Source organism: Belonocnema kinseyi, chromosome 1, assembly GCF_010883055.1.
Source record: "Belonocnema kinseyi isolate 2016_QV_RU_SX_M_011 chromosome 1, B_treatae_v1, whole genome shotgun sequence".
NCBI classification, from domain to species: domain Eukaryota; kingdom Metazoa; phylum Arthropoda; class Insecta; order Hymenoptera; family Cynipidae; genus Belonocnema; species Belonocnema kinseyi.
This window is the reverse complement of record NC_046657.1, coordinates 86,205,497-86,220,968: the sequence shown is the minus strand read 5'-3', so window position 1 is coordinate 86,220,968 and position 15,472 is coordinate 86,205,497. Positions and strand designations below refer to the sequence as shown.

Here is a 15,472-nt window from a genome sequence, read left to right as displayed (position 1 = left end):
TGAAAATTGAATTCTGATATACATTCCACAACATCATAATAATTTCAAAAAGTAATATAATTGTAATGCAGATAGTTTAAAATTAAATAAAATTTTAGAATAAAAATCATATTAAATAATCAATCACATAACCTTAAAATAAATAATTATTTTTTGTTGCTAAATAGAGAAAAATTAAGAAACTAATTAACTAATAAGTAATTAATATCAGGGAATTTTTTCGAGGGAGTGTGTATTTTTTTTAAATGGCAATATTAAATTAATTAACATCGATTCTTTATTTGTAAAAGTAGCTTTATATTACTGTATTTTACAATTATGGTGGATATTTTTTTGTTTTTTATTTGAAATTAATTTTTTTACGTGAAAATTAAACTATTTTATTTTTGGTTGAAAATTGATCGTTTTTAGTCGAAAAATAACTGTTTGTGATGTTTTTTCTCACTTGACAGAAATTCCTTTCTTGGTTGCAAATCCAACTCATTTAATTAAAATTTCAAATTTTTTTAGTTGGGTTGAAAATGTGACTTTTTAAGTGGAAAATTTAATTATTTCTTTGAAAATTCACGTAATTTATTACAAAATAGTCTTTTTGGTTGAAAGGTCGTTTTTTTCAAAAGTAAGTTATTCTAGTTATAGAGTAATCTTTGTATTTTAAATTAATCTGTTCCAGTTGAAGATTTTTAATGTTAGTTAAAACATATTACTTTGTTTGAAAAAGTAATTATTTGCTTGAAAATTATTTTTTCTTCGTTGAAAATTATTGTTTTTGACTGAAAAAGTAACTATTTCGATTGATTATTTGAACATTTTTGTTCAAAATTTATCTGTTTGGTTGAACATTAATTTTGTTAATTGTAAATATAACTATTCGATTTTTGGTTGACAATTTATATTTTTTATTTGAAAATTCATGTATTTTGTTGAAAATTCATCCTTTTTGGTAGAATTGAACCTTTTTGGTCTAAAATTCATCTTTTTGCTTGGAAATTAAAATATTCCAGTTGAAGATTCGTAAATTTTAGTTAAAAATATAACTATTTGGTGGAAAATGTGACTTTTTAAGTGGAAAATTGAACTATTTCGTTGAAAATTCATTTAATTTGTTAAAAAAGTTAGTTATTCTAGTTAAAGATTAATCTTTTTCGTTTAAATTCAAATATTCCAGTTGAAGATTTTTACTGTTAGTTATCAACTTATTACTTTGTGTTAAAAAGTAATTATTTGTTCGAAAATTATTTTTTTTCGTTGAAAATTACTTTTTCTTTAACTGAGAAAGTAACTATTCAAATTTAGTTGAAAATTCATGTATTTTGTTGAAAAATGCATCTTTTTTACAGAAATTAATCGCTTTGGTTGAAAATTCATCTTTTTGGCTTGAAATTAAACTATTGTAGTTGAAGATTCGTAATTTTAGTTAAAAATTCAACTATTTGGTTGAAAATGTGACTTTTTAAGTGAAAAATTTAAATATTTCGTTTGAAAATTCATTTACTTTGTTAAAAATGGTCTTTATTAGTAGATTTTGAAGTTAAAAATTCGTTTTTTTTTCTTCAAAAGTTAGTTATTCTAGTTAAAGATGAATCTTTTTGGTTTAAATTCAACGTTTCCAGTTGAAGATTCATAATTTTAGTCAAAAACTTATTATTTTGCTTTAAAAAGTAATTATTTGTTTGGAAATGATTTTTTTTTCGTTAAAAATTACTTTTTCTTTCTTTTAGAATGTAACTATTTCAGTTGAAGATTCGTAATTTTAGTTGAAAAATGAACTATTTCGTTGAAAAATCGTGTATTTTGTTAAAAATGGTCTGTTTGGTAGGAAATTAATCTTCTGGTTTGAAAATTAATTTTTTTGCTTAAAAATAAAACTACTTGGTTAAAAGTAATCTTTTTTGGTTTAAAATTGATCTATTTTATTTTAAGATTTATCGTTTTAATTAAAAATGCATTAGTTTGTTTTTAATTTTTTTAGATGAAAATTTAATTTTTTTAGCTGAAAATGTAACTTTTATTTTTTGGTTCGAAACTGATCTTTCTCCATTTAAAATTATATTATTTGGCTGAAAATTCATGAATTTTGTTTTAAAACTCGTATTTTTTGGTAGAAAATTAATCTTTTCTGTTGAAAATTCAGCTATTTATTTAAGAAATTAATGTATCTTGTTGTAAATATAATATTTTAAATTGAAAAGTTATAAATTTAAATTGGTTTAAATATAATTTAATGTAGTATTATTTAAATAATCCATAGTGATAATATATTTAAGAATATCTTGTAATTTAATTTTATTAAATCTTTCTCAATTAAACAATTGAATCCCTGAAAACTGAAAAAAAATTATTTATAATAAACTAGTACAATTTTACACATATTCTGAGTCGATTGTTAAAAAAGAATGCGGAATATTTCAGTAGCTCCGTAGAATGAAAACTGTACCTGAAAAACTTAAGATATCTGCAAAAAAAACTGGAAGTTTCAAGGATTTTTTTCCCAGGATTTAAGACACCTTGTTATTTTAATTCTTTTTGTGAATTTCGAAAAATGATTTCTACTTTATCCACAGTTGCAGGGCATATGAGTGTCTTTATTAAATTACGGATTTATTTACTATTCCAAGGTTTATGTATCTTAGATTTTTCAAATTATCTCAGTTTACACTTATTAAATTCTAATTCATTATTGTTCAAGAGTATTTATTTTTGTTGACATTAGTTAGTAGTTCTCATGCATCCAAAGAGTTTTTATTTCAATATGAAATTAAAAATATATTTTTAGGTACTTAATATTAATACACTTATTTTTTTATTTGCTTACTCTACATTTATCTGATTTGGACCACGGAATTTTAAATAATAATTATCGTTTTATTTTTAGGCAGAGTTTCAGTAAAGAAATATAATTTTACGTGAAACAGAAAGTTTTTTGTAGGGAACGAGAATTTTCGTAAAGAATTACAATTCGGTTTTAGAAGATCGGAATTTTAAAAAATCCCTCTTCCAAGACAGAATTCTTCAAACTTTGAACATTTTCTCTTCTAAATTTTAGATAAAGAAATCACTTTAAACAGTTTTTAGAGTAGAAGCAGTATTTCAAAGAAGAAAAATTTCTGAATTATAATATACATTTTTTACATTGTTTGTTACAAATTCATCTTTTTTTTTGTTAAAAATTTAATTACTTGGTTAATAGTTTAACTTCTTTGTTAAAAATTAATTTTTTTTTAGAAGGATATTCTTTGAATTTACGATTTACCTCTTTTTGAAAATGTAACTACTTTGTTGAAAATCAATTTATCTTTTGTTTTTAGTGAAAATTCAACTATTTGTTTGAAAATTGATATTTTGTGTTTACAAATTAAACTATTTGTTGGATAATATTATGTGCATCGTGGAAAATTGGTATTTTTTCACAGAAAAATAATGTTTATGGTTAAAAATGAATCTTTTTGGCATAAAATTCAAGTATTCCAGTTGAAGATCCATAATTTTATTTGAAAATTCATCAGCTTGGTTAACTTTTTTTTTAAACTGAAAACCATTTTTAGTTGAAAATTGAACTTTTCATGTTAAAAATTCAACAATTTCAATGAAAATTGGTCTTTTTGAATTGAAAATCCAACTGTTTCGTTTCAAATTCACGTATTTCGTTAAAAAAAAATGTTCTTTTCAGAAAATTATATTTTTCTGTGAAAGTTAATTTTCTTGTTTGAAAATTCTTTTTTTTTTTGCTACAAATTTCAAGTATTCCGGTGAAATATTTGTCATTTTAGTTTAAAATAAAATTATTCGGTTGTAAGCTAAACTCTTGTTAAAAATTAAACTATTTTATTAAAAAGTCCTCATTTTTATCAAAAATTCATCTCTTTTGTGCACAGTTAATTTTCTTTATTTAAAAGTCTACTATTAACACTTTGGGTTTACAATTCAACTTTTTTGGATAAAAATTCGACTATTTGTTACAAAATGTTATTTTTTGGGTCAAAATCCAACTATTTTGTAAAAAATTAATCTTTTTTCTGTGTAAAATTTAACTGTTTTGTTGAAAATTCCTCTTTTTAGATAGAAAATCAGTATCTTTGGATTGAAATTTCATATTTTGGTAGAAAAGTCATCTTCTTTTTGTTGAAAGTAGTCTTTTTCATTAAAAAGTCTACGATTGTATTTTTAGTTCAGAAATAATCTCTTTTGATTAATAATTCTAATAGTTGGTTAAAAATTTAATTATTTTGTTCAAAATTAATCTATTTTTCAAACGAATCATCTTTTTCATTATTTCGAATTTCATTATTTTGTTGTAAAATTCCATAATTTTGTAAAAACATAATCTGGTTTTGGATAGGAAATTGGTTCTTTTAAATTAAAATGTCATCTTTTTTGTAGGAAATTCATCTTTCTTGGTTGAAAATTCAACTGTCTTATAAAAAATTTGTATGGTTAAATATTTATCTTATCAGGTTATAAATTGAACTTTTTCGTTAGAAATGCAGCTAAGGGGTCAAATATTTTCTAAATAATTTGAATTTTCAGCTATAAAACTGAATTATTTTGTTGAAAATGCATTGAAAAAATATCGACATGAAATCTTAGAAATATGGTACCTGAGTTAATGTTATATAAAGAAGTTTATTCCCCCATTTTCTTGAAAAATCGTCCTATTTCCCCTGTTTTGAGAACATTTTGAGCTGTAGAGTCTAAAATTTCTTTTACAATAGTTTGCATTATATATTTTACCTTGGAGTTCTAAAATGTATCATTCTTTTCCAAATTTATATAATAAATCAATAAATATTTAATGATAATTATTATTATATTTTTGTCTAAAGTTTGAGAGGCCACCTGGTTGTCCTCCTTTTTAGGAAATTTCTCTCTGTTTGTAATATTCGAAAGCTTGAAAATATTTCAATTTTCGCAATTTATTATAGATTTATGGAATCGGAAATAGAGTTGCATGAGACGATCCAGGAGCTAAGACAAGTTTCCACAACTCCAGATTTGTATCCGACAATGGTAGAATTGAGTTTGGTTCCTTCTTTACTCGAACTTTTGGCCCATGAAAATACCGACATTGCAGTTGGCATTGTTACTCTTTTACAAGATCTGACAGACATGGAAGATCGCGAAGACACTGTCGATAGTGTAGATTCTTTAATAGATGCATTGGTCGAACAGCAAGTTTTTGCCCTTCTCGTGCAGAATCTTGAGAGGCTCGACGAAGCTATTAAGGAAGAAAGCGACGGAGTCCACAATACAATGGGTAAGTCGTTCAAACCTCCCACTTTTCCGCTCCCCCTACATTCCCCAACTTATTTTCCTACCTTTAATTTTCACTCTTCTCATTTCCCCTAACATATCTTACTTTCGCTCCCCCCTCCTCACTTCCAATCAGTCCATCAATTATCTTCCCCTTATTACCCCTAACTTTTTCTCCTTATTTATCACACCTTGCATTCCCATGTGTCTCCCATATTTCTCGAAAAACAATTGTTTCTCATATCTTTTTTTTCGAAAAGAAATTGTTTTTCATACAATTTTTTTTATAAAAATTAAACTTTTTTTTTAATTTCATAGAAATATTTTTATTTTTCGAACAAAATTTGTATAAAAAAACTTTTCGAAAAACAATTCTTTTCATAAAATTTTTGTGTTAAAACAAAATTTTCATACAATTTTTTTTTAATATTATGAAACAATTTATTTTCTAAAAACGAAAATGTTATGAAAAATTCATTTTTGAAAATAAATTATTTCATAACTTCTTTTAAATGTAATTTTTTTTTATATCATGACAAAAATCTTTCTTTTTTGAAAAAAAATCGAATAAAATTTTTTTTTCGAAAAAACAAACATTGTTATGAAAAAAATTCTGTTTCTAAAAAACATAGTTTATGAAAAATTCTTGTTTTTTCGAGAGAAAAAAGTTGGTACAATCATTTTTTAATTTTATGGAACAATTTATTTTCGAGAAAAAAGGATTTAAATTTTTCTTTTTGAAAACACCAAAAATTTATGAAACAATTTATTTTCGAAGAAACAAACATTGTATGAAAAAAATTCTTTTTCGAAAAAATAAAAATTTGATGAAAAAATTTTTCCCGATAAAGAAAAATTGTTGTTTTTTCGAAAAACAATTTTTTTCAATAACTTTTTGTTTCATAACTTCTTTTAAATTTCATTTTTTTTATTTCGTGACAAAATCTTTTTTTTTTTTTAAAATCGAATAAAATTTTTTTTTTGAAAAACCAAAAATTGTTATGAAAAAAATTCTTTTTCTAAAAAACATAGTTTATGAAAAATTCTTGTTCTTTCGAGAGAAAAAATTTGGCACAATTATTTTTTAATTTTATGAAACAATTTATTTTCGAGAACAAATTTATTAAAATTTTTGTTTTTTGAAAACACAAAAAATTTATGAAACAATTTATTTTCGAAAAAACAAACATTGTATGAAAAAATTTCTTTTTCGAAAAAACAAAAATTTTATGAAAAAATTTTTCCGATAAAGAAAAATTGTTGTTTTTTCGAAAAACAATTTTTTTCATAAATTTTTTTTTTCTAAAATAAATTTTTTCATAACTTCTTTTAAATTACATTTTTTTTATTTCGTGACAAAATTTTTCTTTTTTGAGAAAAAAAATCGAATAAAATTTTTTTTTCGAAAAAACAAACATTGTTATGAAAAAAATTCTTTTTCTAAAAAATATAGTTTATGAAAAATTCTTGATTTTTCGAGAGAAAAAATTTGGTGCTATTATTTTTTAATTTTATGAAACAGTTTATTTTCGAAAAAAAAATTTTAATAAAATTTTTTTTTTTGAAAAAACAAAAAATTTATGAAACGATTTGCTTTCGAAAAAACAAAAATTGTATGAAAAAATTTCTTTTTCAAAAAACAAAAATTTTATGAAAAAATTTTTTCCGGTAAAGAAAAATTGTTGTTTTTTCGAAAAACAATTTTTTTCATACAATTTTTGTTTCGAATAAAATTTTTTTTTTGAAAAAACAAACATTTTTATAAAAAATTCTTTTATTTTAAAACAGAGTTTATGAAAAATTCGTGTTTTTTCGAGAAAAAAAATTTGGTACGATTATTTTTTAATTTTATGAAACAATTTATTTTCGAAAAAAACAAACATTGTATGAAAAAATTTCTGATTCGAAAAAACAGAAAGTTTATGAAAAATTTTTTGTTTTTTCAAAAAAGAATTGTTTTTGTAAAATTTTCGTTTTTTTCCAAAAACATTTTTTTTATACATTTAAAAAAAAAGTTGAATTAAATTTTTTTTAACTTGAAATAATTTATTTTCGAAAAACAAATTTTTTACGTCAATTTTTTTTTTCAAAAAACCATTTTTTTCATACAATATATTTAAAAAAATTTATGAAAAAATGTATGAAAAGAAATTTCATGAAAAAAAATTTTTCTCGCAAAAGTAGTCTTATGAAAGAAAATTTCGAAACAAAATTTGTTTTAAAAAAATACATTTTCATGAAAACAAAAATCGAGAAAAACATTAATATTTGTCCATATTTTTAATAAATAATAAATTGAACAAAAAAAATATTTAATTTTTTATTATTGATTATTAGCAAAAACTGTACGCGTTTGAAAATGGGCCATATTTTCAGCATTACAAATAAAAAACAGTGTACAGAAGATATTGACCAATTTAATTTTTCTCTTACTTTTTTGATATGCAAGCCTGTAAATTTGTTTTCCGCCGCTCTAAAGATTCAATTAATTTGTTTAATTTATTTTCACTCCTCAACAATGCCAATATATTTTAAGGTATTTCTTTATCTTCAGCATGCCTTTTTAAGGAGATAGGAAAATCATAGAAAAAATTACATGTCCTGGTTTTCGTGAATAGCAAACATGCATTTAAATGTTCCAGTTAATAAATTTCAATTTTAAGTTCAAAAACAATTGGAGACTTAAAAAATCTTTTTAAATTAATTTCTTGCTTTGACTGCACAAAGGGAAATCTTTCAATAATTGGAAAAATAGGAAAACGACAGTGAATTTTTAAACTTTCTAATGTTCAACTTTAAATTGCAAAATTTTTAATTTGATATAATTCACTTTGCCATACCTATTTCTAACATTTTTTGCTATCAGGGGACATAAATTTTTTATTTAAGTTTGAGTCCACATTTTATGTTAAAGAATTTTTAAAATAAAGTTTTGAAGACTTCAACAATTTGAAACGAAAAGCGTTTGAAAGAATGTGTTAAATAATTTGTTTTTTGTTTAAATTCCTTATTTACCTTTTAAAAATTGTACAGTATTAAAAATAGTTTGGAATCGTTTATAGTTGAAATTTTGAATGTTTGAATTTTCAAAATTTTAAGTATTTCTAGTTTTAGTGATGTTTAAAATGATTAAATATTGAAGATTTACAATTTAAAACTGTTCAATTTCAAGTGTGAAATTCACAGGTTTTTTTTTAAGGAAATCTTATTTATTCTTATTAAAAAAAATATGTCATGAACTGAATGCCGAATTAAAAAAAGATTAATTTTTAAGGTTGAGTTTTGAATCTTTGAAGTAGCCGTATTTGGGTTTATTGACTTTTAATTTTTGGGTCAAAAACTGATATATGGTATTTTAATATGTTTACGGTTAAAAATGTCTAATATTACAAATTTATAATTTGGCATGCATCATGTTTCAAATTTTACAATCTTGAAGGTTTCTCATTTGATATTTTACAATTCGAATCACTTCAAATGAAAAACGATTCTAAAGTTTTAACACTTAGTGTTTGTAAAATTGTAAACAATTTTAATTTGTAGATTTTCTCAGTCTTAAGGTTTTGAATTATAATTTATTTAATTTTTTACTGTACAGTTTTCAAATTAATGTTTTGAAATACTGAATTTTGAAAGATCTTTAGTTTATAAATGATTGATTTCGAAAAATGTCAAAATGAAAATGATTTCGTTCGGAACAATTCTTTAATTTAATTAAAACTGCTAAAAGTATCTTTAAAATTAACATTCTTTTTTTAATTCACAGAAGTTTCTTATTTTTTGTTACAGCTATTTTCGAAAATATTTTAGAGTTTAGACCAATATTGAGGACAGAAGCAGGGAAACAGGGATTAATGCAGTGGTTATTAAAAAGAATTAAAGCGAAAATGCCGTACGATGCGAACAAGCTTTACGCGAGCGAATTGCTTTCAATTCTGCTTCAGGACTCAAAAGAAAATGCAACCCTTTTGGGAGAATTGGATGGAGTTGATGTTCTTCTCCAACAATTGGCGGTAAGAATCTTATTATAATTATTGTGTTTCATAGTATCTATTATTTAAAATGATAAAAAAGAAAATCAGGGCCAATATTATTTTCAATGATTGATCAAAATTTATATATTAACTTCCGAATAATATATTATTGTACAATCTACAAAAAAACAAAGCGGTGCATTTTCGTTTAAAAATACTCATTTCCGATGAAAAATAATAATATAACCCATTACTGCTCAAATGTTTTAAATATTCTTTGAAATATAATTATTTTTTATTAACAATAGCAATTTTATACGGAAATAACTTAAACAAAAACCGAATCTAAAATTGTTGCAAAACTGTTGAAAAGTAATTCTTCTGTTAAATTTAATTAATTTTGTTTTGAATAACCGACTTCATTTTTCGACGAAAAAACAGTAATAAAATCAGAAATTGTCCAAGCTTCCAAATCTGATTATTGCAGACAAAAATCATTGGAATTAAATTTAATGTTTAAAAAAAATATAGATTGATGTTGTAAAACGACAACATAACTTTCAATTGTTAAAAGTTACGAATCTTCTTTGTGATATAATTTTTTAAATTAAAAGTACAAATTTTTACGAAAAAAAGAAAACACTAAAATAATTCACAGTTGTTAAAAGATTCCAAATCTTGCTTAAATTATAATGATTTTTGTTTTATAATGACAATTTTTAATGTGAAATTCAAATTTAACCCGAAATTATTCGAAAATTATTAATCTTCTTTGAAATCTAATAATTTTTTAATAGAAATTTTATTTTTTGATAAAAAACACTAACAAAATCTGAAATTGTCCAGGCTTGTAAATTTAATTATTGCAAACTAAAATTATTGGATTGAAATTTAATGTTTTTCAACAAATACAAATGAATTTTGCCCTAAAATAGTCCAAAATTGTTAAAAGGTTCTAAATATGGTTCAAATTATGATGATTTTTGTTTGATCATGCCAATTTTCTAAAGCCTCCTGTCACCGAGAGTTGAAAATGGCCCATGTGTTTTCGTTTTATTTTCAAAGAATAATTTTAAGTTTTAAAGATTTTAAAATGTGGTTTAAGAAAATATGGAAGACTTTAAGACCTTTTTTTTAATTTTTCAAGATTTACAAATTTTTTAGGTAAACTGAATTTCATCAAGGTGTGAAAAACAGTTATTAAAATTCATGGAAAATTTTTAAATAATTGTTTTGTAAGGAATTTCAAGAGAAAATCGAAAGAAGATCACAAAGCATTTTGAATTATTTCCTACAATCTTTAAAAAGTGTGAAAGATTTTAGAGAAAAATTTTGCCATATTACATAATTTTATAACAAATTTGAGTAAGTTTAAGATATATTCAAAATTTTTGAAGCAAGGCGAAATTAATTAAGTCATGTAAAGATTTTTAAAGAATTTTGTAAAGTTTCACGAAAATGAAAGACATTTTTTCAGGTTCCTAAGAAAAATTTAAATAATTTCTTATTTCGAAAAATTCATTTGAAAAGATCATTTGAAAAGATTTTAGAAGATTTCAAAAATAAACAAAGAAGACTCGGAAAGATTTTAGGGCAATTTTTTTAATTTTGCAGAATATATAAAAAATGCAGGAAAAAATTTAATAATTTTTAGAACTTAGAAGTTTTAAAAGGTCTGACAAGATTAAAAAAAAGAAAATTCTTATATTCATGTGCCAATTTTAAATAATTTGTTTATATTGAAAAATGAACTTTAAGAGATAATTGAAAAAGGTTTTTAAACATAACAAATGATTTCCTAACATTTCTAAAAATGATGGAGAAGATTTTAAAGCAAAATGTTTAGATCTGGTAAGATTGCAAAATAAAAATGAACAAAAATCTTTAAAATCGAATTATTTTAAAATAAAATGTCATTTTTCGACTTAAAACCTTAACAATTTTTTTGAATTTTTTTTTTTAAATTAATTTTTGTTACTAAAAATGTAATTGTTTCAGGTAAATATTCTATCATTTCAGTTAAAAAATCTCACCTTTGGTTGAAGCTTATTTTTTAAACTAAAAATTTTACTTTTCAATTTTTGGTCGAAAATTATCTTTTTTAGTTGACAACTTGTTTTTTCTGATAAAAATTACTCTTTTTGGTTAAGATATAATTTTTTTCGCTAAAAATCAATCATTTCGGTTAAAAATAGAACTATTCTAGTTACGGATTCATAATTTCATTTGAAATTTCACCTTTTTGGTTTAAAATTCAACTATCCAGTTGAAGCTTCATCATTTTAGTTAAAAATTCATCACTTTCTTTAAAAATTATATTTTTTTGTTTGGTTGACAATTTTTCGGTTAATTAATTTGTTTGCATTTTTTTCAAGAAAATTAATTTTTTATTTGTAATTTTAACTAGTCATTTTTTGTTGAAAATTGATCTTTTCTAGTCCAAAATTCAACAATTTGCTTAAAAGTTCATCTTTTTTCTTTGAAAGTTGAACTATTTGGTTGAGATTTCATGTACCTATTTTGTTCAAAGATCGCTTTTGTTGGTAGAAAATTAATGCTTTTGGTTGAAAAATCAATTGTTTGGTTAAAAAATCACCTATGTTGTCGAAAATGCAATATTTTTCCTTCAAAACTTAGGATTATTTAATTATTTAATCGATTGTGTTAATATATATTTGAGAATGTTTCTTAATATAATTTTCCGAATGGCTCAGTACTATGAAAAATTATTCCTGGAAAAAATTTGAGATATCTGTAAAAAATTACTAGGGATTATTTCCAGGATTTGAATAGACATCCTTTTACAGAAAATTTATTTAAAAAATATGCTTTTCTCGCACATTCTTTTATAAATTCCTCAAAATTAAAAATTACTTTACAAAGTTTCTCATCTGCAACTTTTTATTTTTTAAAAAAAGGTACACGGAGTAAGAAGATTTTATCGCAAACATGATCGAAAATTACATTATTTTAAATTTTTCTCTGATGCTGTATTGCGTAGGGTAACTGAAAGGCATGCCAAATTTATAATTTTTACGAAAAACAGATTACAACTTAAATTTCTACATAAAAATATCACCTGAAGGTTTTTTTTAGATAGCTGCTTAATTATAACCGAAAAGAATCTCCTTGAAAATTATTATAAACAATTTTTTGAGCTGAAAATTTATAATTTTTAAAAATCTATAAAAATTAGGAATGTTTTATCGCTAAGATTTAATATTGATTATATTTTATTTTGCTTATTTAATATTAATTGATAATTATTTTTGAATATTGATACTTTTAATTGTTTAAGGCAATACGGAATTTCTTTTTTAATTTTTTAGTTTAAAAAAAGTATTTTTACGGTTGTTGTATTTGCAGTTGTTCTTACGGTTATATGACTTTTGAAATGTAGAGCCGTTACAAACTCTTAAAAATGTAGGAAGTAAACGATTTATTTATGTAATTATTGGGAAAAACACAGGTGGATTTTTCTAATTTTGAGGAAAAATCGTTTAGTTTTTTAAAATAATTGTAAGTTTTGATGATTTCAAAATCTCGGGTAAAAGAATATGGGTTTAAGACAATATTTTTAATTTTTCAGTATTTACAAATTTCTTAGATAAACTGAATTTTCTCAGGGTGTAAAGAGAATACACAAATCATCATAAATCATTTTGAATTACTTCCTTAAGTTTTTAAAAAGTGTGTAAAAGATTTTAAAGTACATGTTTGCAATTTTTCCATATTACATAATTTTAGAAAAAAAATTAGTAACTTTAACAGATATTCGGAAGTTTTGAAACGATTCAAAAATAATTAGAACTTGTAAAGATTTTTTAAGAATTTTGTGAAGGGAAAAGTTTAAATAATTTGTATAGATTATATTAGTTTAGAAGGTGTGACAAGAATTTAAAAAAAGTTTTAAATATATTTTTATTTTGAAAAATAAACTTTAAGAGAAAATTAAAAAAGGTATTTAAACATAGCAAACGATTCCCTAAGACTTCGAAAAAGAGTTTACAGGATTTTAAAGCGAAATTGTACAATTTCAGAACATTACAAAATAAATACAAATATAAAATCGAGTAAATTCAGGAAATATTAAGTAAAATTGAAGATATTCAAAATAAATTTTAAACTTGTAAAAGTTTTACGGAAATTTAGATTTTTAAAGATTTTAAAACTAAACTTTAGGTGCTTTAAAATAATTTCGAACGTTTTTAAGAGAATAAGAAAATTTGTTTAAAATTTGTAGGAAAATTTATAAGATTTTAAGGTAATCAAAAAAAAATTGGAATGTTATTTAACAATGTTTAGAAAAATTCTAGTCAGTTAAAAATATTTTCAAAAATTTAAGACGTTTTAAATAGATTATAAATATATGAAAACTGAAAAAAAATTTCGAAAATTTATCAAATATTTTTTGGTTCCTTCCCAACTTCTAAAGTCCTAAACATCTTTTAAAAAGATTCGATTGTCTTATTATACTTTGTAAAATAATATAAAAAAAATCTTAAAAATCTTCTAGTTTTTTTTTTGCTTACACGTCTGAAATATTAAAAATTCTTTTTTTTTATAATTTTTTTTTAAATCTTATAAAAATTATATTTATATAAATTTAGGAGCAAACTTCTAATACTTATTTGCTTGTTCTCAATTATTCTAAGAATACCACAAATAATTAAATGAACTAATTATAAGTTTACCGAATTATAAAATATATAAATATTTCTATTACTAAAATTAAAAATTGCCGAAAATAATGAATAAATTATTAATTAACGATTAATAAAGTTGTTTTCCGTATTTATAATTTCATAAATAGCTTATAAATTCATAATCAATTAACTATGTTCACTAGTTCTAAATTTTGGGAACTGAAATATTTGTGGGAATTCAATAATTCGTTTATTTTATAATTCTGTCGCGAAGTCGGTGAATTTTAGTTTCGGATATTTATAAATTAGATATTTTATTTGTTTACAATTTAAAATATTGTCCTTATTTGAAATTTGGGAAATTTTATAAGTCGGTAATGTATATTTTTTGAATTTTTTTCATTCATTTGCGTATTCGTTATTTATTTTTTTATTGTTTTTAAAAAGTTCTGAATATATATGCAATTTTTGTTTGAATTATTTTAATTATGCCGCCTTTTCCTATATTAAACAAAATAATAAGTAAGTACACAAGTCTCATTTACTACCAGACTCTAGACTATACAGAAAAAAAATGATTTTAAAGGGTTTTACATATTTATTTTGTAATTTTCATACATTTTTCATATGGTATTGCATGGTTTCGTAGAAGAAAGTTAATACTTGCGCCGTTGCGCGGCCGTTTTCAGCTCTCATGACACATTTTTTAGATTGGGAAGTACAGTTGGAGCACCCCCCTGATTTTGACTAACTGTAGCTACGTGGATTCTATGTTATGTTTTTTTAACTGGAAGAATTAAATTTTTTATTTCAAATTGCCGAAGACCTCTGTTTTATTGATTAATTGTATTTAACGTAGTATTTATATAAGCTTACATTTCTTGTAAACTCGATACTTTCGAGGTATTAATCGAAAATGGCGGATAGCACTTCTTAATAATTTGACAATGATTGGACGCGCGCGCATGTATTTTTTTTCAACAAACCGATTTTTGTAGAAATAAATAACGTCTTTATACTAAAAAAAATTCTTTCTTGATGCAATTAAAATTTGCCTGTTTTAAAATTAGTAACATATTTAATTGTTAGTTTAATACTAAATTGTAATCTGTTTCCAGTCAGTTTTCAAAACAATTATTTGACTTAACTTTTTATCTTCTACCATTCGGTTCGGTTTTGATTCCTCTAGAATCAAACCGAAGGGCCTATGACAAAGCCACCGAACGCGTCCTCGGGTTGCGGATAGAGTGACCCTGTATCAAGTGTTTCTGCTGAATATGGTTACAAAAATAAATAAGCAGTCGCCGACAATTGTCCAGGGGTAGTCCCGAAGGAATTAACCCCCAAGCGGAGGTGTGAAAACCGTGCCGAAAGCTGAATGGCACCTGGGTGAGGTGTCTAGAATGGTGACTCTAGGATACCGAACCCTAGAACAACAATGACAACACCAAACATAGTTGTAGTAAGTGCGGTTCAAAACAACAGAACGCGCAGGGCTTTCGACAATGGGTCGGCCAACAATGCCGACCAAGCTAGAGCTGGGGGAGCCAATGAAAATGGATTCAATGCGATGGATCGGCGGGATCTCGTGACCTTTGGGTG

At 23.4% G+C, this 15,472-nt stretch overlaps 1 protein-coding gene across 1 annotated transcript in view; it reads left to right on the top strand.

Moving 5' to 3' along the window:
• LOC117174305 (beta-catenin-like protein 1) overlaps window positions 1-15,472 on the top strand; it is a 35,022-nt gene that overhangs the window by 8,155 nt on the left and 11,395 nt on the right. The window contains exons 3-4 of the mRNA XM_033363293.1: window positions 4,923-5,254; window positions 9,040-9,263. Coding sequence (XP_033219184.1) covers window positions 4,923-5,254; window positions 9,040-9,263 — 556 coding nt within the window. The remainder of the gene's footprint in view (window positions 1-4,922; window positions 5,255-9,039; window positions 9,264-15,472) is intronic.